The sequence below is a fragment of the Genypterus blacodes genome, unplaced genomic scaffold (assembly GCF_046128005.1).
Source record: "Genypterus blacodes isolate CSIRO-AG114 ecotype Tasmania unplaced genomic scaffold, CSIRO-AGI_Gbla_v1 ptg000013l_1, whole genome shotgun sequence".
In the NCBI taxonomy this organism is placed as follows: Eukaryota; Metazoa; Chordata; class Actinopteri; order Ophidiiformes; family Ophidiidae; genus Genypterus; species Genypterus blacodes.
This window is the reverse complement of record NW_027466827.1, coordinates 75992-101849: the sequence shown is the minus strand read 5'-3', so window position 1 is coordinate 101849 and position 25858 is coordinate 75992. Positions and strand designations below refer to the sequence as shown.

General features: G+C 43.8%; 1 protein-coding gene across 1 annotated transcript in view; it reads right to left on the bottom strand.

The window, feature by feature from the left end:
* The window catches only part of sipa1l1 (signal-induced proliferation-associated 1 like 1), a 54195-nt gene that overhangs the window by 18640 nt on the left and 9697 nt on the right, over window positions 1–25858 (bottom strand). The window contains exons 2-6 of the mRNA XM_076167222.1: window positions 16484–16556; window positions 2829–2940; window positions 972–2565; window positions 558–780; window positions 305–435 (exon numbers count right to left, since the gene is read on the bottom strand). Of these exons, the coding sequence (XP_076023337.1) occupies window positions 305–435; window positions 558–780; window positions 972–2423 (1806 nt within the window). The 5' untranslated portion in view covers window positions 2424–2565; window positions 2829–2940; window positions 16484–16556. The remainder of the gene's footprint in view (window positions 1–304; window positions 436–557; window positions 781–971; window positions 2566–2828; window positions 2941–16483; window positions 16557–25858) is intronic.

The following is a 25858-nucleotide window of genomic DNA, read 5'->3' as shown; positions in this document are numbered from 1 at the left end:
GTAGGTTGTGCGTCATCCCAAGAGATTGGAACAGTTATTACTCATAAAGCACTCCAGTACAAAAGCAATGTTTTCCTTCTCCACTCTTAGACCGTTTGTGCTATTTTAGTCTCTTTTAGCGGCGAAATGGCACAGTTCAGTCCTTCACAGATAAAGGCTGACAAAGATGGTAGGTGGGTGTTGAGCTCGGGATATAAGGACATTTCAAGACCTCAGATACTCAGTGACAGTGAATCAATGGGTGGACATGGGAGCGAAAGACCTAAAAAATAAAGCAAAGATTTTGAATTTACAACTTGTGTACCTCACTAGTTCTGAAGATGACCCTGTAGTTGTACTGCTGGCCGTGGTCCTTGTGTTCATCCAACTTCTCCCTCCTCAGACTGACTGCGACTGGGCCCAGGCTCTCATCCACCCCAAGGTAGTTCCAGTGTTCTAAGGAGGAGGAGGAGGAGGAGGAAGAGGAGGAAGGGATGGTGATTATATTGCAGAGCACAGAACAGTACTACCACCATTACATATTACATCAAGTCATTAGTTACCATCTAGTTTTTTACCTCTGAGGTAGAAGTGCTTGCGGTAGTAATAGGCACCAAGGTCAACATGTTCCACAATGTATCGCTTGGACCGATCAGCATGCAGGCCCGGCCCATCTTTGCCGGCCTCCAACACGGCTACGCCAGCGTTTGTGAAGTGAGTAGTGAGGGTTCCCTCCAAGGGTCCTTCCTCTGTACTACCTGAAGTATTGTTTGAGTTCCCTCCGCTGCCTATGCTGCCCTGCTATAGGATGGAAGGCAACAACAGAAGAATACAGAATTAGAAGAAATCTCCAACCTTAGGATTTTGTTTTTGTGTTTTTAAATAGGCATGCAGGTAAATTGGAGTCATTTTGTCACGGCTCTTAGATTAACCAACCAATTAATTTCAGGAATTAAAATAAACTAATTATCATATTCTTGAACAGAGCTTACCTGTTTTGCAGCAGAAATGTTCCTCTCGCCCTCTCCACCAATCTCATTCCTGAAACAGGGACAGCTGAGCACCAGGTCATTGCTCTTGTCGTCACCAGGGTCCAAGGCAGGGTTGGTGTTGTGTCCTCCTGTCCCTTCCTTGGAGCTGAGTTCCTCTTGCGATCCGCAGGGTGACCCATAAACTCCACTCTGATTCGAAGAAAGGGAAGAACTAGCTGAAGCGGAGGCGGCAGCAGCGGCTGAGGCTCCGGTCGTGGTGTTCTTCCGCTTGCCGCCTGACTGTCTGCTCTGAACGGCCTCATTGAGGTCAAAGAGTAGAGACTGGACATCCAAATGTGAGAAGCCTTTCTGGCACTGCCATGGTTTAGGAGGAGGGCCGCTTTCGTCCCCCTTTCCCCCATCCTCCACATCTGAGCCGGCCCGAGATGTGTCACCGTCTATCTTCACACTGCGAAGCTTGCGGAATATAGACTCTCCCCCTGTCTCAGACTTGGACCTCCTCTTCAAGTGCTTCTCCCGTTCCTTAAGGCGACTGGCAGGGCTACCTTTGGGGTGGGGTCCGTCGGGCAAGTCCAAGGCAGCCTGTTTGATAGGTGCCACGGTAAGGAGCTCGGTCAGTCTCTCTGGAGCAGGGCTTCGTTGATCAGGGGCCTCAGAGGACGTGTACCCCTTCAGCATGTCAAAGAAGCTCTCTCCTGACACGCCGTGCTTATCTATAGATGAGGTGCTACCATACTCGCGGTGCATGGGTGTCCACCCAGAAAAGGACCAGCCTTCATTACCGTCCACGTCCAGCTCACTAATTGTTATGTCACTGTTACTCCTCTGGCGGATTCTCCTCATGCCTTTGCGGGGTGATCCCAAATAGCCATCCGGTGACAAGAAGCGATTGTCCTTTCCCTTGCTTTGCATCTTGCTCTTCAGGGTATTGTGGATGTTACGCAGCATGGATGAGTCCTGTGGACTGATCAAGTGACCAAGCTTGGCCGACAAATTGCTGTGGGCCGTGACAGCTGACACCCCTCCTCCTCCTCCTCCTCCTCCTCCTCCTCCTCCTCCCCCTCCTCCTCCTCCTCCTCCCCCACTACTTCCACCACTACCTCCTGATCCACTTCCTCCTCCCCCTACAAGTCTTTCTCTGTCCCCACTTCCTGATCCTGAGGAGCTGGTGGTGGTGGAGCTGGGCGAGTCTGTTTCCACAGTGATATGCCAAACACCTCCTCCTCCACCGTCTTTCCTCGGGGGCCAGTCAGCCACACGAGCTCGAACCCCCATCTTGGGGACACCGGGGTTGGTGCCTGTGGTGGACGACGAGGAGATGTGGGCGCTCTCACTGCGGGGCGGCGGCGCCCCTCCGTTTGGGAGTCGCAGGCGGCGAGTGTAAAACTCATCTGAAGCAGGTACCGAGCCTCCGACAGAGCGCTCCGTCTGGGAACGCTTCAAACTGGTCATTATGGAGCTGGGAGAGGGTACGGGGAGGGGAGGTGGGAGGGAGAGGAAGGGATGCCGGATGCAGTGATGAAAGGTTTAGATGACGGTCAACATCGTGTCCACTGAGCGAGGTGGCGAAAGAGTCTCAAGGACACATTTGGTGCTGCAGAGGAAAGAGAACAGACCATTAGACAGATAAAAGATGATAATATACAGTGATGATGATATATTAATTATGTTTATGACTGGTGTATGATATGAAAAAGTGCCAAGCTAGACAATATATACTGCAGCATATATTACCAAGAGTGTATATCTTCTACCAGTTATTAAGTGTCACATAAGCAGAATATTATTCACACTACTGAAATTTTGAAGTCTATTAATCATCAAAAAAAGAAGTACATTATTTCTGCAGCTTCATACCTTTGCAGAGCTGAATGTGATAAAGCCAAACGTGGCGACGGTGAACTCTCAAAGCGGCTGGAGAGTTAAAACATCGTCTGCTCTGCACCCAAACAACAGCTGTGCAGGTGAACTGCAAAAGGAAAGAGAAAAAGAGATTAGACGCCATTTACTGACAACACAGCAAAGAGGACTGACCTCGGCTTTACACAACTTTAATTGGCCCGGCAAATATCAGTGCGGTGTTAACAATGTTGCCTTATTTCACATCTCCGGCAGATCATTGTGAATATACTGGAAATATATGTACCAGCCAAAAGGCTTTGATAACCAGATGTTCCTCTGATGACCCGAAGACAAACTCCACTCCATTTACATGATCTAGCCCCGAACATAAATCTAGAACATTTGTGTTTTTCCCCCCCATTTGCTTTCCCATTGTGGAGGCTTGGGGCTCATACTGATGATGCTATAGTATCTCCTCGCCATCTCCTTTTTTGTGTGCTCCTCAGACGGTGTTTTAGCAGCATGACATCTCAGTCTGCGCGCTTGGGTTTGCTTTGAAAAGACTAAAGTGTTTGAAGTCTGACAGGCAGACACTCAAAGCCTTTTCCATTTCACAGCCAGGTGTGAATGAGTGTGTGCGCATATGAACCTCTGCGACAAATTGTGATTTGCAGACACACACATATGCATGGCGTTGTGTAGTAGAACCGTGATTGATATGCTAAAGAGGCCATTCGCTTTGGTGCTCTTTTACTTTATGCCAAAGTCATTGAGGATCTTCTTCTTCTTATTAACCAACTTCACACCAGATACCTTCACATATCAACGAACAACTACAGAATGTTAAAGCACGTTGAACACCAGGCTACTGATAGTGGAGCATCGGCAACTCTTCCTCGGTTAATACCATTATTATTGTTTAACATCAGGGCAAGATGGCAGCAGTGACACTACTACCAGCACTGCGCACTACAACAACCAATGAAGGCTCTGGAATCAGTGGGTATGTCTCAGCAACCACCTCCTAAGTGCCTTCTTCTTCTGTGATGACAATTAAGGGAGTGCTCTAATGAGACAAGCAAAGGGTGAGTTAGACTAGTGAAAGAACAAGAGTTGGAGAAAGGAGTGGAACAGCATGTATGGGGAAAGGGAAATGGGGGGGGGGGGGGGGGAATGGTGTCCCTCTGCAAAAGGCCAATTACGCTGACAGATGTTCAGTAACCTTTAGCAGCGTCTAAATGAGGTAAATTAAATACCGAAAGTCATCAATGCTTAATGCTGCTGAGCGATACTGAGGTCGTCTGCTATCTCACTCTATGGCCACAGCTTTAACCATCCTGCAGCTGTGACCATAAATATAAGATGGCCATACCGGCTTTACTGTAGCAGATACATGCCTGATGTTTCATAAAAGCGGTTAATAGTATGTTATGTCATAGTTCTCATAACTATACTATACGACCACAGGGGATCTACTGTGAAATGTATAGTAACGACTACACCTTTCCAACATGGAATTTAAGGAAAAATAAGAATAGTTTCCCCGCTCTGCTCAATCTTTTGGCTTTAAGTACAGAACGTTCTGCTGAGGTGAATCTCTGCAGGTACAGCTACTTATACTGGGGAGAAATATGACATGGTGAGGAAATGCTGAGATTTATATTCTCTCTCTCTGAAGGGAGCAAAGTTCAATATTCGACAATAGAATAACCTTCTATTTCCTTTGCTTGGCTGTGGCAGCTACAAACACATTATATACACACATAGTTGAAGAATAAATGGCAGTATTTGTGCATCAAGTTTACCATTATGATGGTTACATAAGGGGTTACCATGAGGACAGAACACCTGACTATTTTTACAAGGTCTCACGCTGCTCCATTCTTAATGTTATCGCCGAGCGGCACAGGTGTTCCAGCATGAGCCCTGGATGATGGAACGGGCTCCCGTGTGTGAGTCATACAGGCTGACAATTACAGAGCAGAGGAGGACCAATGGCAGAGACAGAGAACGCTTCGACAACAAAGGACATAAAACAATAAATGGAGGTAAAGCTTAACAGATGGTTCTTATATGCCAATTAAATATGTGTGGGTGTGTCTGTGTCTATAGAGGTGATAAGTCTAGGACAGATGGGAAGAATGACACAAAAATCCTCCATATCCTTTCTCTATTGTCCCATGCTGTAATTTACGGCAAATTAATATTCCTTAATTGCAGAGGACAGCGTTACGTCTTCATTAATCAGCCTGCATTGTCGTGCAAAGTAACTGGATGGATAAAGTTTTTAATTAGACCTTTGTTTCTTACGGACCGAACCTGAACAATCACTGGTGTCTACCTGTATAGTTATTCATCAGCGGAAGTACAGGAGGAGAGAAGAAATTACTTATATAATCGAAAAAGAAGGAGAAACATGTTAGAAAGAACTTTTTTTTCATCTTAACATAGCTTTAACAATTACACACGTGTCACCATTGCATCACTGCACTTTGACTGGGGAGACGTGATGACTCAAACTCTGACATTCTGTCTTTTCACACTCCTACCGCAAAGATGCTTCTGGGCATAGGTGTGACCGTCTGTGTGTGTGTGTGTGTGTGTGTGTGTGTGTGTGTGTGTGTGTGTGTGTGTGTGTGTGTGTGTGTGTGTGTGTGTGTGTGTGTGTGTGTGTGTGTGTGTGTGTGTGTGTGTGTGTGTGTATACAACATGCAGTTGTGTATGTGGTAAGGGAACAGAGAGCCTTAAGAGCACAAGAACCATGGTTCCGGATTATGACTCAAATTGACAGTGTACACAAAAGTGTTTTTTTCACACACACACACACACACACACACACACACACACACACACACAGGTGATGAGAAATGTTGCATGACATCAGATTTTTCCTCCCCGACACCTTTTCTCAGACTCAGTGTGCCTGACTGCGTGGGTGTTGGTGGGAAAATATGGACTTCATATACTTAGAATGAGTGTGTACGGAAAAACAATAAAAATAGAAATGTGATTAGAAATGAGAAAAACAAATATAAAACATAAACTTGTGTATGAAATGGATTAAAAGTGGCCTACTGCTCTTGTTCTTGAAAGCCTAAACAGCTTTTCATCTCAGCTTGTCTGTGAACATAGATGAGGAAATGTCACGCCAAGACACTGAGTGATAAGAAGGGAAAAAAAATAAATCAAACATGATTCTCTTTTCTCTTTGAATGGTGCCAGGCAGCGTGCAGTCGAAAGTGTCGCATTTTGCGGCTCATAGATTTTCAAAGTGAAAAATGTAATTGTGTGGAAAGATAAACACGTTACGCCGTTCCCCCTCCCTCTGCACAGCTCGGCGGTGGGGTGGGGTCTCCTCTCTGACTTACTGAAATGTAAAAGGGGCCTTTTTTTGGTGCTCTGAAGTCTGCCGCAGTTGTCTTTTCCTCTGGAGCGTGACATTAAAGAGGCATAACACTGCACATAGTCCCCTATCTCCAGCTGTGAGGCGATGCAGGCAGTGGGATAAGAGGAGCATTGATATTTGCTGAGATGATGAGGAAGCAGGTTACAGGAAAGGAGCTATGGCTTCACAAACCAATACAGGAATTTAACACTGGTTCAGCTGAATACAGCACAGATCGGTCCCAACATTGTTGTAGTATGTTGTGGGTAAATGTAATATATCTAAAAATTGCAATGTGTGTTTAAAATGTTGTGGAGAAATGATTGTAATATGTTCACAATAAATGAGCTTGCATGGTGTATTCCCTCTCCCCTGTGGTCTTTAAATGATATAATGACATCAAGACTAGTGAACATAATTGATTTAATGATCATTGTGTTTTTACATTAATAATTCATTACAAGAAGCTTTTCTATACATCCCACCCTTTGCCCCCCCTGTCCTGGTGAACTCCCCGTGTGCTCTCCCATGCAGAGCAGCAGCTCTCGCCTTGTCCTGTCTTAAGGCTCCTTTAAACGGCTTCAAAGATTTAAAGATCTCGGCAATGATTTCCAACTCGAAGTTTAGGATAGCACCAACAACGCCCCCAGAGAAGAGGCTAATCTGAGCTTCGTTTCTTTCCCCTTTTTACTCTTCCTCTCGCAATCTATGGCACAAATGAGCTGTATTCTCATTATGCTGTGTAGGTTTACTTCAGGTTGCTGGTTTGACCCGAGAGCCCGGCTCAGCCCTGTGGTTCACTGGGTTTCCCCCAAACCGCCGACAGGAAGACTGAACATTGACGTGGCTTTCAGACTCTTTCCTGTGTCTCCCTGTGCTCTGTAATCTAGCCGGCCACTTACTTACTGGGTTACTGGGCAGCTGTTCCAGAAAGCTGAGCAGTGCTATAGTCCGGGGTAGATCAGGTCGTATCCATGCTTTCTACGGGGCTTATTATTATTCGTTTTTTAAATGATTAACCTAACATTGATTGGATGGATCTAGGTTAGACATTACATTGACATTGAAAATTTGGTGTAATGTGTGATTAGTCTTTTGGAAATGCTGAACGTTGGACTGTCTAAAATTTGTTCTAGCCAGGATAAATAGGAAAACACAAGAAGTATTATCCACATGAACTATCAAATCTGACTCGTGTGAGAGTGGAACGGACAGGCGGTGCCTTTGTGGACCGCATTGCTCTCCGCTATGTTAGTGTCAATAAAAATGTGTTTGCTTGGTAACAACAGTGCAGATCAAATATACTGTCAAAATAAAGCCTCTCAATGTACACAGCATTCCTCCAAAACATGCAGTCCAACACAACACGCAGCATGGAATCGGATCAACTGCTTTCTGACACAACGTCAACATAAACTGAACGGTCTAAGGCTGCACAATGGCAGGGGGTAATTGCAGAATGGGAGTTTCTATTCTGGTCTGGTCAATACATGTCTTCTGTGGTATTTTGTTGTTTGCGTGGAAGCTTTAAAGTGGCTGCAGCCGGGATACAACTCAGTACATACGGTTACACAACACAGTCCAAAAATTGAATGAAGTTCCATTTCATATTTCACAAGCACAAAGCTCTGCATTGCAGGAGGCCCGTGGTTACAGCGCAGCAGTGAAGTTCAGACCGGCTGTGGCAAAAGCTCAGAGCTCAAAGATTCCAACTCAATTAACTGGATTGCTGTGCAGCTGAGTCAGACATAAAGAAGCGATAAGAAAAAGAGATGTGGATGATGGCAAAAGGATAGCGAAAATAGGGAGTAGGGAGTTTAGGACCCTGGTGTTTAACAATGACACAATTACCTGTCATAACATTCAACAAACTCACCAATAAGTTATTGTGTATGTGGGGGGGGGAGGTTTACCGCAACTTCCTATGTATCAAGTTGTGCTTCTTCTTTCACTCCGTCTAGTGTCTCAGAGACAGCGCACATTTGCTTCCTCCCACTTCCTCCCATGGTGGCGCAATGAGCTCCATTAACACATCTACTTTGGATTTTCCTGGAACTCCGAGCAGTAATGTATGACGGATTGAGTTGAACACAATGTACAGGAACACCGGGGGGAGCATAATGCAGTCTATTTCCATGGCACAGCTAAATCTATTGTCTTTGCTCAGCCTCCCAGTTCAACACCATGGGGTTGTGTGTGTGTGTGTGTGTGTGTGTGTGTGTGTGTGTGTGTGTGTGTGTGTGTGTGTGTGTGTGTGAGATATTGAGAGGTGCCGCCGCCGTTTTGTAAATCTGTGCTCAACCAAGGTTACGTGTTACGAGCTCCACTGATCCATATTCAGCCGAAACACAAAGAAAGCACTCTTCACCGTCATGTAGGCTTTGAACCATTCACACAGGACAGTGGTATCTGGGTTGTCTGAGCTCTGATGAATCAGGCCTATTCACCCAATTGCCCCCGTGATGGGACCATCTATTATTTACGGCGAGCAGAGTGGATGTGAGTGTGGAAAGGTAGAGTGGTTTTCCCCGCAGGATTCGTCTGATATTTATAGGCTGCTAAAAGTGATGTAACTACCTGTTACCTCACAGGCCAACCAATCACACCCCACTCCATACAAGGACCACCACAGACCCAGTTATGCATATGCCAAGGGTTCATACGCAGATTAGGCACATTAGATATTCCTACTAAGGGCCGTCAGAATTCACTTAATCAACTTTGATTGCCTCGTTCTTTCAAAAGACATTGTGCAATAATCTATTATATTACTCTGCTATCCTTTATGAATTCCTTTAGCATTGACTTTTAACACCAATTGCAGAGGAGAAAGGTCAAAGTTTTGATTCAAATGAGAGCTTCCCTCATCCAACTTTACCCAAAACTGGAGGTATGATAGATTATGGTCTAGCATATGATGGATGTGAATGGAGTGGTACTAAAGAAGGTCAGTTTTAGAATTGTAAATGCTACTCTGCTACGCTTTATATTGGGATACAGGACGGATATCATCAATCAAGAGTAGCACAGCCAACGCTCAATGAGGCAAAGAAGGTGGCAAACTAAAGAATGGGATAAACAGAGAAAGTGATATAGTAATAAAGAGTGTGTGCTGCAAGCGTAATGGAAAGTGTTGTCCTCGGAAACTTGCTGACATTTACTGTGACCACACACACACACGCTATCGCACCTCGCTCACTCTCGGGTGGCTTCATACGAAAATGAATAAGTAAACAGTGGAGAGAGAGAAAAAACGCGCGCGCACACACACACACACACACACACACACACACACACACACACACACACACACACACACACACACACACACACACACACACACACACACACACACACACACACACACACACACACACACACACACACACACACACACACACACACACACACACACACACACGTCCTATCGGAGAACTACCCATTTCATTTACCATTCAGTGACTAAAAATAAGCATCTGGGTTTGAGACTGAGCCAAGCAGCAGACACTGTGTTTTAAGAGTATTGATCTGCAGATGGTGGGTTGTTTTGAGTTCCAGCTACTTAGAAGAGAAGATCTGGCATTGCTCTACGGTGTGTGTTTGCGTGTTTGCGTGTGTGTGGTAGTTCGCAGGTCATTTGTTAGATAAGCAACATTTGAAGCAAGGGGAAAATAGTTTGACTTCGTTTTAAGGAAGCTTTTAAGATAAGTTCAGTACACGCTGGTTCAGTGTGTGAGAGCATCCAACGTGAAAACAATTAAGCACGGACGTTAACTGCCAAACTCCACGACACACAACACCTGGCTCTCGTTTGCTTGCTCGGCCTGTTCTGAACGGCACAAAACTAATCAGTGCAGGATTTACACGGTTTGGCTCATGCAGAAATATGTTGGATCTCAGATCAGACACACACAACAGAAGGGATGTCCCCTTTTTTCTTTTGAATAAGGAAAATTTACAGGGAGTAAAGCCTTCTTTTTGCTCCTGTATCTTTTGTGTGGCAGGTAAGCTCAGATCTCATTCCCCATTACAATGTAGCAGCAGGTTACGCAGGGATGCTTCACACACTCCCAACAAAAGCTGTATCCATGTGTCCTCCTGTGCTCGATTCAAGTCTGACGTCCAGTGTTGTTGTTCGTATCTGGTTCAGGTGGATTGACATGACAATGCATTGTGTAAAGGCCCGTGTGAAGCACAAAGCATAAAGCATTTTTTGACAGAAAACCTCAATTGCTGTCTTATCTGAGGATCAGGCGGATGGAAAAATCGGGGACTACATTGCTCTTCATGCCAGCTGTGAACTACAACACCATTTTGTTAAAGGATTAATAGATGAATTCAAACCCCATCACTGTTACAAATGCTAAAAATCTCCTTCTAATCAGTAAATTACGAGTTTCCTCATGACCTCTTCTGTAGAACATAACCAAGGCCCTGCTTATACTCTTGCATGCATGTCAGCCATTATGTAGCAATAGTAATTCAAAGCTATTTACTGTTGAAGACGTTTCATCACTAATGGCAAGTACATTCTTCAGTTCTGAGTCTGCAGTGAACCACTGTCTGCTCTCTGGCAGTTGCTGGCAAAAGGATTATGCTGCAAGTGCTAGACAGAGAACCCTCGAAGACATTGTGCAGACTGGTCTGACCGCAGCTATAGGGTGTCAAAGCTCCACAGAGTTCTTCGGCTAAACTAATAGTAACTTTGTTTTAGATGATTCAGACTTCCTGGCTTCATCCATTCAATGCCTATTATAGAGCCAAACCTCATTAAAATAGTAAAAACACATTTCAGGCGGATGGTTCAGTCAGCTGCGTTCTGATAGCAGCAATGAAGCTGCCTGGCTCCAGCGAGAGCCACCTCCGCACCACAGAGAGCCCTCTAATCTGTGCCAATCACATGATGCTAAGCAGCCATTTGTTGTCGAAGCGGGCCACGGTACACTCCCCTCCTCATTCCGCATCCACTGCAGACCCTAGCAACATGCTGGCAATGCAGCAATAGGAGACATGGCACAGAGGGTGACAGAAATAGCAGAGTGGTGAATAATAGAGAAAACGAACTGTGGTGTAATTAGCATGGTGGCTTGGGGTTGATGTACTGTAGTGAGATAAAGGAAAGCGGGTAGACAAAGAACGCCGATGGAAATGAAGCTTAATGACGATGAATGAATTCAAGGAAATTAAAAAATTTGGGGGGGGGGGGGAAGCAAAGGTCATGTAGAGAAAGAATAGAAACTTTATTTTGCTACGTCAAGCTATGCGATTTATATCAAAACCAACAAATGCACACGAGCAAATATAAAACATTGTACCCACAGCAATTGCAGAGGTGGACGGAGAGAGGCAGCAGAAGAACAGAAGCAGAAATAAAGATGATAATTACACGTTTTAGCCACAGTAACATCTCAACATGGTTTCGGCAGCACGGCTCTATCCCCTACGTATTACATGGGAGACATTTAGGTTCGTGTCCAGATAGCAAATGAGGACATCCGGCTGTGCTTTACCACACTGCAGGTGACTCGAGCCAAAGACTGCAGTCTGGAGAGACGAACTGCAGATTTCCAAAATGGCGCTGCACTGCGTGGGCAACAATGTTCTGGAACAGCACTGCAGTAAGGAGAGGAGTGAGAAGGACGGAGAAACAAGAGCGGCTCACTCTCCGATGTACTTGTGTATGTGTGGCGTCGACGTAAGAGGCGAGAGAAGGATGGGTAGACACAGACAGGCAGCTGAGAGTAACAGACAAGAGGAATGCCAAATGAGGGAGGGAAATAAAAAAAGTATAAAAGGCCAATTCAAGTCTAACAACAAGCACACATCATTAAAAAAGGAAAAGCACACATTTATGTCTTTGATGTCTCTCAGATCTGTGTCACATTTTGATTACAGGCGCGCTCCGTTTCTATGTTGCTAGAGAACAGAAAAGGAGGGGACCAAAGCAAAACCCGATGTGATATTCATGTGAAGTGTCTGGAAACAAACATCTGAAAAGCTGATTGGCGTCTGTGTGTAAGTGTGTGTGTATGGCAAGCAGGAGAGTGCATGTACAAATATGCAGTAGATAGTAGATAATATGGACGTAGGACGTGTCTGTTATTGATCTATGTTCATATTCAAGGTTTAACTTGTGCTGTAGCAGTCGCTCTCTTGTGATGGAGGATGACAAGAATGTGGAGAAGAGATACACGCACAATAAGCACAATAACAGAAGAAAAACTGAAAACATGGTACTTAAACCTAGACAGACATATCCATCAAATTAGATATATATTCTTGCCAACAAACTTAAAGATGGAACAGATCGGAATTGGAATGATCGCAGCCAGAGGAAAGTCGATGGCCATATAAGAGATGTTTCTAATGCAAGGTTAAGGGCAGCAGCAACCCGGTAGAGTTGAGAGGGAAACTTGGATCCTTCCTGTTGTATGACATAACTCAGGGCTGTGCCAGGCGGGGCCACAAACGGCAACAGGAAGCACGTCTCAGACACTTCCTGCCCTCCAGAGAAAGTGACGGGTCAGACAGGGAATGAAAGAGATAGTCGCACTAAAGATTAAGACACAATTTGAACGCCTACAACTAATAGACACTAACAGACAGAATATAATAAGATATTAAATCTAAGGTTGGAAGTTGGATATTTCTTTATTGCATTGTTTTAACTGTTCAGAATTCAAACAGTATTCCCACTACCATTCAATAACACCACTAGTCTCCATGCCAACAGGCCAGAAATATTACTTCGTGAAATATTACAGCCCAGGAGCCTACATGCCATGCAAGAGCAATGTGAGCATGTTTCGCAACACATTTGCAACCAATTCCAGCTAGATATTGATAGAAAGGACACTGGTCACAGTAGTGCTCTGACAGAGGAGCTACAGCGCTTTGGTTTGCTGCACCTTTCAGAAGGAGGAAGAGCCACACGCACCGAGATAGGGCAGCGAGTTAGTCTAAAGTCTGGCGTCAGACTGGCTCCCCCGGCCATCCTGCTCGCCAACTTGCGCTTCTAGGGACAATGAACTACACTCTGAGTGACGTGAGGGACGGCTGTGTTTTCGGCTTTCAAAGAGACATGGCTAAACAACAAAAATCACAGACACTTCCATCCAGCTGGAGAGGTTAACCCTTAGCTGAGGTCGCCTGTTAACACAAATAAAAATTATTTTCCACTGATCAATACATCAGACCCAAGCAGCCTGATCTCAGCCCCCAAGCACCACTCAATAATTGATGCGCCAGCCACTTTATTCACCAATTACAAGTCCTCACAAAGCACTTTTCAAATTGGCTAGAATTCAATTGTCTATTGTAGCAGTAGTAGTAGTATTAATAGTGGTAACATTTTATCTACCTTTGTTGAACACACTTATTGTAAGTCGCTTTGGATAAAAGCGTCTGCTAAATGACCGTAATGTAATGTAACAGAAGTTGTGTACTCTCTTGTCGTATATATGTGTGTGTTGCATCATTTTACACACACAAAACGCAGACCACCGCAAAAAAAATAAAAAAATAAAAAAAATAACGAATTTTAGGAATTTTAGGAATCCCTCTCAGCCCTTGCCTATGTGAACCGTCATCAGCAGGCAGCTCCAACGTGAGGCGACCACGCCGCCGGCGACAGTAGCAGCAGCATCATCTGCTTAATCAAAGGCTTTTATCCATAATGCAGGTAGGTAAAGGTAGTGGAGTTTTGAATAACATCTAAATAGGCAGTGATACGCTTGGATACACACTGGATAGCAATGACCCACGATTACTCCAACTCCACTGTCAAAGTCTATATTTTGCCCGAAAAGTCCCTATGTTGGTAATGGGAGAATTTTTTGAGCATTTGTACTGGAGATCCTACTGACAGGTGAGCCGAGGTTGTGGCCCAATTACAGGAGGGAAGTGATGAGGCAAGATGCGGCGGGCGCCTGGAACAGCCTTAATGAGGACATGCTGTGACTGCCGTGTGACTGAGAGACTCACACTCATTTGTGCCCACAGCCAGAGCGTCGGATTGATACCGAATGGTCAGAATGAAGTGACAGCAAGAGCAATAGAGATAGATAGGGAGGGATAATGGAAGTGAGAAGGATTGATTCCTCACTCAGTGTGAGAGCATGTGGGAGGAGATGGGATGCCGAGACTGATAGTGGGAGAAAGATGGCTACAGAGAGTGTGTAGTCAATCCATCTAGTCAACTATCCTCTCACCTTCTTTTCTTCATCCGTTGAAGTGATGGGGCCAGGCTGAGTGACATCTAACCAGTGAACACTTAAAACAATATCCATGTGCATTTCTTGACAAGTGATTTGCCATAATGGTAATACAGACACAAATGACACCTTGTGATAACTGATACTAGGCTGTCCATTACTCTCCAGGACCTAACATACCTGGAAAACAGACGACCTAGGCCTGGGCATTTCCATTCTATATCTCCAGATGTGTGGAACCAAAGTGAACACAGATGTTGCCATTGTAATTTTGTTTTCATCATTACATTACGATCATTTGGCAGACGCTTTTATCCAAAGCGACTTACATTACATTACCACCCTTCGCAGAGGGGGGAGCAATTGAGGATTCGGTGCCTTGCTCAGGGGCACCTCGGCAGGGACTCGAACCCTCCGGTTCCCAGGCGGAAGCTCTACCCACTGAGCTACTGCCTTCCCACGCCTTCATCCTCACCATCAGTGGCTGGTTATTCAGTGTATCCCTCTCTGCTATCAGTGCACCAAACAGTGATCATATGCTACTTTGCTGCATACAATTGAATGACGTGAATAATAATGTGACAATTATTTTAGCCTGCATATATAAGGTAATGTGATTTGAATCTTTGGATTTGAAATGATTAATCTTCAACCATCTTTAAACATTAACAGGCTCTTACAATCCAGTCCAAACAATCTACCCTTATAGAACCATGTGTTCTACTAGTGCCATTTGTTGTTGTTGTGTCATTACTCATTTCAACCCAAACATCACTTTGGCTTTTATATAATACTACTTCTATGTCTTTTAAGTGTATTTCGCCTCCTACTCACTCTCGTCTCCCATCTTATTCTCATCTCATCGCATTTTCTTCCCCTTTAATGTACCGTCTCTTTCCCTCTATCTTTGTCTCTCACTCATATTTCCTCTCGCTCCCTCATGCTTATGTGAATCTAATTGTGTGTGTGTGCGCGCGAGCCCGTGTGTGCGCGCCCCCGTTGGTGTGTGGGAGTGTAGGAGAGCAACATTTCTGACTGGAGGAGGAGGTGAGAGAATGAAAAAAGGAGTGAGCGGTGAAAGAGGAATAGAGACAGAGGAGTGTAGCGTTTACTGGAACAAAACATGCAGTTTCAATCTCATAGATGAGAGCCGCCTACTCACCACTTTTCATCTGAGAGGGGATTACTGCACAATTTCATAATCTATATCATTCCTGTGGTCTGAAACAACAGGTCTATTACCCATTTCCACCATTTCAGGGTACTTGACAGGTATATTGGTACTAAATTAGTTTTTTTATTAATATTTCAGGAATAGAAGTGCCGAGTCTCCCCACGTATCACATTATGAGCTATAAAACCAATGCGGTGAATTTAGCAGAAAGCCTGCCCCGCTGATTGAGAAATCGACAGGGCAGGATTTCTACATCTGTATTCTACATCTATTTCAGAACTGATTATTGACATGAGGCGTTATATAAAATTGCCAAAGATTTGCTAGTTCTTGCTTTTCAAAGGTGTGGATATGCTATTTCTGTTTTCCTTGTGTCCTTTAACTGTAAATTGAATCCATTATGTTTTGTTAAGACAATATTGAAAAATGAAATATGTCAAATATGATGTGAAGCCGTCAATTTGAACTCTGGCAGCATCTGATGCACAAGACGATGTCACAGTTCTTTGACATTACAAAGACTAATGCTTGATTCACCATAATAATAATAATCAATGGATTCGTCAACACTAAGAATAATCACTAATTGCAGCCTGATAATTACAACACTTCACCAAACATGTTGGAGGAATGAACACAAATGGTTCTGAAGAAAGAAGCTTGATGGTATCCAGATGACTATCGTCAGCATGTTTTCACCACAAATGTTGTTCTTCCTCCTGTAGCAAATATTCAATACAAGAATCCAATGCCTGAGAGGAACAAACACCCACAGCAGCAGAAAAGTAACCTTGACGACGGCTGAACCAGTTTGGCACATTGATTCAAACAACAATGAACAGGACCAGCTTCTAGGTGGCAGCCTCACAATTCACAGAGAACAAGTTAAGATACTCACTGGTGAGTCCACTGTCGTGTCAAAAACCAGTAAACTGCACCGATGGCTCAGAACGAGGGCCTATCTGTTGAATCTGAAAAAGAAGAAGAATCCACAGGCTGTGGTGTTACAACCAGGCTTTCAGCTGGACCAGAAAAGCATGGCTACAATATCATGCATCATTATCATTATCACATTAAATCATGGCGATAATCGTCCAATTGCTTATTTCAGAAACATCCTTTAAGTGGGCTGATTGCTCATAAACCCCACCATCACCACATGTCACCATCATCATCATCATCTCATAATCCAACCATCATCATCCCCATTCTCACTATCATCATCACATCATGTTCCCAATGACAAAGCTCCACAGCATCTGCAATGCTACAGTCAGCAGCTTCAGGCGCATGAAGTTCCCTTCAACACACACAGACTGGTTCAGCCATACGGAGGCGCTGCCACCAACAGCGAGAGGACGGGTTCAGCTGACAGGCTTCCTCTGACAGAGAACTAATGGAGAAAATAAACAGCCCAATATAGAATGCTGCCATGAATTCTGCAGGGGGTTGATGCTACAGGCAGAGACATGTCTGCACCCCATGCCGGAGAAACTGCACGACCAAGAAGAGGAGAGTGAGGAAGTGGAAGGAAGACAAAGATGCTGACAAAAGAATTGTCAAAGAATTGGTAAAGCGTAGACAACAGGTAAGAGATGTGAGGGTCCACATCGCTTATTTGGACAACCTAAACCACCCCAAATTGTCATGTAAAGCCTTGCATTATACTTCAGAGAATCCACAGCCACTAGGTCTTGAATGGCTTGGGTTTAGCACTAGAGAGTTTCTTTTCTTTACTACTTTTTTTAGAGAGTTTCAGTCAAAGCAAGTGTTTCTTTACTATGAACTTGTCAAATAGGTTACACTAAAAGTGGGCAAGAAGTGAAGCTGTACATTTTAACAGGTGACACACACTCTTTCAGGCTTTTTAAAACATCTTCAAAAACCCTCTGGGCATTAAAATAGCACCGGTTTTCAAAGACTACCTCAGCATGGTAGTGTAATTTCAGTTCAAGGACCATCAGAGGCACTAATAAGATTCTGAAAATCATCAGGGAGAATAATGAAGCACAAGCCTTAATCACTACAGTCTAATGAATGCCATTCATTACAGTTGCAGGAGGGATTTGCATGTATCATGCTTAAAGCCGTCTTGTAAGGAAACGGATCTTTCTGAAATCACAAAGGATGAATCATATTAAAACAGTGCCTGGTAGGTAAGAGTTGAATACAAAGGTTTACGAGAATGTAAACACGGTGGTGCCAAAGCTGAGCTGAAAAAGGTATCTAATTGTTTTGGAACACATAGACTATATTTCAGTTCCCCAGGGCAGAGGCTGGTTGAGTGTCTTGTAAGGAGAACTAGAGCAACAGCAACACAAAACTGAGCAGCAACTGAGATGCTACACTGAGCCGTTTCAGGAGCATGAGACTCAGCATTTTAGACAGTATTTGCAAGTTCAATTTGTGTGGGCCTGCAAAATTATTTCATTGTCTTGACTGCCCCCAATTTATACCTCACAGGGAGGACATGTGGCATGTAAAATATCTTCTGAGGAAAAAGCCAAACTCCTACTACTATAGTCCATGTTGATGCCATGAAACCACCATGGTGCAAACATGAGCCTAGGGGCCCCATTCAGCGCAGGAAAAAAACTGTATTCCTCCAACATTCCAAGCATTCCACGTATCTGTAATACTCAAAATTCACATTCCAACTTTAATTATTTAGGTGTGTGCTGAAGACTTTTTTTGAAGTTGAACCTTGATGCATTCAGGACCTCAGCCTCATACACTAGCATCTACCTCCATTTGTCTACTGTATGTTCTCAAACTTAGCGTGTCTTCAGCTTCAGTTTCTTAGCATCAACGGAACCTAGAAATGTGTCTCTGTAGGAAATGATGCAGGAAAAAAAAGCCATGTCAAGTGACATCCCGAGAGTCCACTTGGGTCAACACTATTTAATATTCTGATTCCAATATGCAAACACACTCCAAATACTAAACCAGTAGGCATTGTTAACATCTCTCTATACTCTGTGCTGTTGGCACAGACAGCTGACCTGGATCATGTCCCTAGTCTCTGCATTTGGCAATCAGCCTAATGAGTTTTGCTAATGGTCCACCCGCGCCAATCTGGGTGAAAACTTCTTCTTTATGCAAACTGACATAGATACATGTGCCCAGTATACAAACACACCATCTCCCTACTATCATGCACAGTTAAATAACTACTAAGAGGGTGAATCTAATCCAAACATGGAATACCAATGGGGTTTCCATTTGGAGCATGACACTTGCCACGGTTTGTAAAACCTTGAGACGCACATCCTCTTGCTATCCTTGAGAATTTTTCACCAATTTCATTCAGTTTTGTGAATTACTTCTTTATCGACTAAAAAAATCCACCTTCAACTAGCAGAACAACTTATTTGTGATTTCCATTAGCTTTTTTTTAAATTTGCAACATCAAATTGTGGAACATATAGGTCAGTGGAAAGCCCAACAACCACATAGGACAACCTTTTGTTTCACTGATCAATTCCTTACTGTGAAACGGTATTGCTGAGTGATGGTAGAGTGATGCTGCATGGCTTAGCAAGGTCAATCTAACAGGAACCCCTCCATTAGTTATGCCCCGGCAGTTTCTGTTAATAGTACTAGTTAATGATTGTGGGCCTTGTTTCAAATGGTGGAGGAAAGAAGAGTTTCAGACACATGAGTGATGTAGGAAAGAGATACAGGTTCCGAGAGCAGTGGGGAAAAAAAGGGAGAGAGGAAGAAAAACAGAAATGCAAGGACATTACAGGTCAAAGCTGGCAAATCCACTGTGTGGTCTGGCAGCATATCCCATATCTTAGGCCAGAATCTCAAGCTTCTCCAGATGTTTTTACACCAACCCCTTAAGCCAGGCACAGGGCAGCCTGCTCTACTCTGGAACACATGCATGCACCAAAGGATAGACGTATCTAGCCCTTGACCTTGTTTACGCTCTGCAACAATGGAGATGTGAAAGCTGTTTAAGCGGTCATTTCTTTAGTCCAGTTTCAGTGTCCGTTTCGTTTAGGAGATTATCGCATAGTCTGGCCTCTTGACACTTACATTATCTTGGATTATGTCTGTGTGGTAAAATTGGACATCAATGTGAAAAAAGATAAAGTACAAAGAAAGTAAACAATGCAAGCATGTGGTGATTTCTCCTTTACATTTCACTCTAATAATAGATCTGGCACATGTTCCATCCATTAGCTTTGGCTAGGAACTGCAATGTGGGAAAACATGACTATTAAGAAGAATATGTAGTTTGGCAAGTTTTTTTTTAAGAGAAAGCTTGACTACAAATAACGCTGTTGTATATTATGCCTAGACAGAGCATTAGCTTAAGTTACAGCTAAGGTTACGGTCATAAAAACAGACAATGTCCAGATGTCTGGCTAGATTCATGGTTCTTCCAATTTACAGGCCAATTCTTTTTGGGAAACAACAATAGAAACACCAAAGACACAAAGACAAGAGTAGAATCACCAGATAAGAGCTGGTCTAGATCCCTGTTTAAGAACATTACATAAAGACTTAAATGCACAAAGAAACACATAATGGGACAAATATGTATGAGGCAGGATTTAAACAAAATGCAGCACTTTGTGAAATGTTCACTATTTAAGGAGTTGTGTTTGGTTGAGATCCAGTTTCTCTCCACACTAATAAACAGATTTGCCTCTATTTTAGGGCGTCATGGTGTGTTATGACTACGCTACACCAGTTACCTCATTAAAATGCTGTTCAGGTCCATGTCGTGCCGTTTCGTTCAATGTTTGGGGCAACATGAGAGAATGGAAATGACCCTGTGCAATTACACACATCTGTGTCTGTGCAATGCAGGAAATAAAGACCCTGACGTCTCCGGCACAAAAATCGACTCATATAAAATACTAAAGCCAAGTATATTCGCAAAGAGTGCGGTCGTAACACAAACAAATGAGACAGTTCCCATTAGCTTCTCACTTCCTGTCTTGCAGGGAAGGAGCATATAACCTGGAAGAATAATTAGCACCTATTAAACACATCTTATGTAACCCCCCTCTACATGGGTCTGCGCTCTAATCCTCAGCTGGCATCGGTTTACAAATGCAAAGACTGGGTGGAGGGGGGGTGACAATATAAAATCAACACCTTTGGTTTTGTTTTTTTAATTGATCATAAAATACCAACCTAACATTCCAGTCTAAGAAAAAGCCCCATGTTACAGGAATGACTCAACACGTTGAGCAGGTAGATGTACTGTACATAGTGGGAGCAAAGAGGAATGTTGTGCAATGTTCCATGAAGATCTATGGGGAACTAAAATAATCTGTGTGTCAAATTCCCAGAGGACTGTTTCAAAGACATTTCAGAACCAGTCCGAGCCAGCGTAAGAAGCTTTGTTATTCTGCCACCTCACTTCCAGCACGTTCTACATCGTGTCTCGGCTGCTCGCTTTTCACATTTGCCAGTCATGGGGACATAAGCTTCTGTCGTCTTCTCCCATAGTCTTCAACCCTTTGGAAAAGACTGATACAAGTTGGCAGAGCTGCTGAATCAAATCTACGGTATTTGGTAAATCCTCTTCAGTGTGGAGTCCGATTAGGCTCGATTTTAGCTGCTTCTGCAATTCAGTGACGCCTGTCTTGTGTTTCCGTGCAATGATAGCCGGTGAGTTGCGATGGGCCGAGCAATTTGCTGAGATCCTTACTAGCCTAAAGCAGTTTGCAAAAGCCTTAGAGGAGCCATCACTGTAGCTGAAATGTCTCTGCAAGTGAAGTCAAAAGGCAATCTTCCAAACGTCTACACGGGAATGGATCAAGTGCATTTGGAAACTGCCGCGCTTGCTTTTTCGACAAGTTGAAAATTTAATCGCAGCGACACAGATAACATTTTAATCGAGGAGGAAAAGGAAAGGCAGCTAGAAAGAAAAAAAAAAGAAATGTCCAGAAATGTGTGCGTGGGGGGGCAGAAAGGAGATAATGTACCAAGGCAGAAAAAAATTGTAACCAGAGTAGCAGAGAATAAATCATATTGTGCCTCTCTGACAGATCTGGGAGAGAGACGGGCAGAGGAAGGGGAGACAGGGAGAGCAGAGGGCTAGTCTGGGGGAAAAGAGGGGCGAAGACTTAAGAGAGTGTTACAGAAAGCTAGAGTGAGCACGATAAAGTTGGACAGAAACGTTTCAAGAAAGAGCGTTTACAGTTCAACCATTACAACAACTCTCTCAAGAGTGCTACAGGTCTGCATGCAGTGAATACACACAAAACCCAAAGATCAAAGACACGGCAAACCTGTGTGAACACCCAGAGGGCCTCCTGATTTGCTATGACCATCTACCAAAACTTTCTACCTAAACCTCCTGGTACAGATTGGCATTAACATTAAAAATGAGTGGTCAAAGCTCCACCTGGGGAAACCTTAAACTGCGCTGCGCCTCTGCCTAACTAAAGTGAAGGATTCCACAGTGTGCATGGAGGTCTGTGTGCTGCCTACGGGGAAGCAACACTATGGAAAAGCCTTGGTAATGAAAGCTATAAATCACAGCTACCAAATCCCCAACCTCACAGCTCATAAACCTCCAGCCCACAATGGTTCGACAACAAAAACACACCGCATTCTCTTTTGATCCCCCTTGTCTTAATGGCTTCTTGTTTTTTTAAATCACGCAATAAATACCTGCAGTGGCAAGAGTAACCATGCTACAGCCAAGTTGGAGAAGAACAAATTACAACCTTGACAAGCAGTCGGAGGGGAAGACAAGAAAGTGAAGGCTAATGCTTTTAATCCTGACATCTGAAGACAGGAGCTGAATACTTAAAGCAATTAGGCTGTAGTCTTGTTCTTGCTCCTCTCATAGTTGCACTGACGATAAACAACCTGATAATACCAGACAGACCCAGGTAGCACCATTAACAGCTAAGGCTAGAAAACATCTGATGGGTTTTGTGGCTTGACAGCTTAAGTTAACTGATCAATAGCCGAGTGCTTTAGCGACACACGGTGACAGAAGAGCTCTAATGTAATGTACTGAGGCTTAGAGGTTACATCATCACATTGTGTTGTACCACTGATATACTGTATACTGTGGTAATCAAACCAGAGAACAACAGGAATGAACCTTCTCCTCACCTGGGAGCTTTCAAACTTCCTCACAACCGCTTTACACACAACTCCATGTCAGCCAGGCATTTATAAAGAAGTATTCCATTTGTCTTGTACAGCTCTTAATCCCCTTTTTAGTCCAACCAAACCAGGTGAAAGCTTATGTCATTGGCAATTAATCATTAATGGGTGAAATCTGTGCAAACGCGGTTCTCAAAGGCACGCAGGGGGGGGAGTAAGGCATGTTAGGAAGGTCTACATTTGTATCGATTTGGTCTAAGCTTGCGAGAGGCAAACGCTTGTCAGGTCACTGAGCGAGGACAGAGATTGACAAGTGCATGTTTAATGACCGTGAGAAACATTGTGTCGGGATTCCTGGGTAATCGCCGTTGTAAGGACAAGGAGGGGAGAAAGATAGGGCCGCAGACACCAAACCCCATGACACGTTGACAGATGTGAGGCTTTGCACCTCCCATAGGGGCACAGCAGAGAAAAGGCCTTTTGAATAAAAGGTTTGCTGCTAAGCTTTCTGTGTGGTACCCTCACACTCGCAGCCCAAAGCCAAAGGAAGGGTCAAGCCGTTGCCTGACTACAGGCATCTGGGTCTTTTCCTGGCAAAACAAAACAATTAAGTGCGGGGGCTGGGTCTTCTAAAGGTTCATCTTTCTCTCCCGCTCTCCCTCACGTCTCTCTAATAAACCTTGACCATACTTCTAGTATTTCCTTATACGTCCTGCCCAATATGTTTTTTGATATTCATTCTCTTTTACCTCCCCTTGTTAATGACTACCAGTCAACCTTTTCACAATTATATCTATTCCAGCCTCTCTTATGTCTACTTCTATCTTCACCATCTCCACTCTCTCATCTTACTTTTTAATTTCTCCCTCACACAATGAAATTGCACAGGAAATGCAGTATATGGCTTCGGTTCTCTACCATTCTCCCACTGGAGGGGCCAAAAATGGTTATAGTGGGGAGAGGGCGGACATGAGCCAGCTGACAGAAGAGGAGTTCCTGCTGAGTGTTTCAGTTCAGCACTTAACAGACCCATACACAGTTTCTTCAATCCATCACCCAAGGGACAGGGCCCGGGGCTCATTTGTGTGGTCCAGGGTTTCTCCCGTACATGTAGTGCACCCACATACAGTAGAAAAATCAACCGTGCACAATTCAAATGCCTCAAACTCGTCATCAGGTCAAGTCAAGTTTATTTGTATAGCCCAATATCACATACAATGCCTCAAAGAGTTTTACAGATGACAAACGTTTCCAGATCCGGCCCGAGGCTCTCCGGGAATCCTAGGAAGAAACTTCCAAAGAACAGTACCGTATAAGGAAAAAGGAAAGAAACTTTGGGAGTGGAAATTCAAAGTGAGATTCTCTCTCCCAAACAGCCAGGTGTGCAACAGGAATCAAAGTTGTGAGCAAAAACAAAGAAAGGAAGACATGTAATGAGCAAGCATTAGATAAACACAAGAGTCCTGATGAACCAATGAAAACGTGGTGTCCTATCAAATACAAGGAGTCTACAGGCAACTATTGAATCCTCACTTCAACAGTGGGAAAAACTGATACATCAATAAGTCTTAAATGTCATCAATACAAAAGGTTTAAACTAAACCATCTACAATGCGGGTAAACACTTATACATATATAACTACATTTTACACTGGGCAACTATAAATGATAGGCTGCAATAAAAATCGTGAAGAATCTGTAGTGGCTAAAGTGTTTGAGATGCAAATATTCTCACAGTATTACAGGAAACGGGATCAAGAAAATGTGAACAGACAGCAGCCATCTATATCAGGCATTTGCGTGATGGGGTTGCCAGCGAACCACCTCATCTGTGCCACAGCTCTCTTATGCTCACGCCGGTACCCTGACTGAATACATTCATTCCTCAATGGACAAATTTGGATTAGATGAATGGAAATAAAAGCTGGTTGGATTCTGTGCTGATGGTGCAAATGTAAACACGAGACAAACGGCTGGTGTTGCAAAACTGCGAGGGGATAATCCCAAACTGACAATCCCATTCACGCTGAAAAGAACACACGCTGGATGTGGCACTTCTGGGGGCTTCTGTGCTTGGTCACTCTTACTAATGACCGTGCACTTCCTCCCAAAAAGAGTTTGTGAAATACCTGTAGCTAGGTTTTGAGTGGTAAATTTTGTTGAATATCTTTTTTGTGGTCATCATAGTTGCATTTATGCTTACAAATTATGATCACAAGCCTAAAATGAAGTTTTAAGCCAATGCTGATTATGTCTCATAAGTCTCCACAATGAGAATGATAATCTAATATAGGGCTGTGTGATTATTTTGGAGGGTTTGTGCCTCCTCCAAACAAAGTATTATGAGGTACATGCAAGAGGACATTAGTTTTTGTTAAAGTCTGTCATTGGTGTTTCGGTCTATCTGTAATATCACTTCAGAGACAAAGAGCACAACCTGATACTTAGCTGCCAATTGCAGGTGTCTAGGGGGACACAAGATGAGCGTATAATGATCTAGGCTGCGATATGAGATTTCCGTACAGTGGACAGGCTCTGTCTGGGAAGACACCTGCAGTGTTTTCTTCCATCTCTGGCTTTGTCTTATGCAGACTAGCCGGCAAGCAAGTGCCAAAAAAACATGTTAGCTTGCCGAAAAAATTATCAATAACTTGCTTCACAATTCCCTTGCGAGATCACACTAAAGCACACAGCCAACACGAGGAGAGAAGATAATGTGGATTGGTACTGGCCTCAGCTGTCATTTTTGCAGGTCATGATGAAAGAATATTTATTCTTGGTGCATTGTTTCACTGAAAAGCGGCTGTAGTAATAAGAGAAGAGGAAGCTGGTGTTGTTTTAAAAAAAAAAGAGAAAGGAAATGGTTTCTAATTACGTTGTAAGAATCCTGCATTATCATTACACTACAAGCTTTCTTACAAAGCAACTGTGCTGCCATGGTGATGCAGGGGTGGTGAGAAGAGATATTGTGGCTGCCCTGTCATGTTAAGCCGATTTTAATTTGAGTACAGAGGATTACCAGCGACTCATCCATGCCAATCATGCAAAAGAAAAACAAACAAGAGAAGCAAGAGGTCAGGATAAAAATGCATGTTTACAAACACATACATCCAAATTGCAACAGTGTCAGTCTGGTGTGTGACTGTCCTCCAATCCTGAGCCCACTCTGACTACCACAGGTGGACGC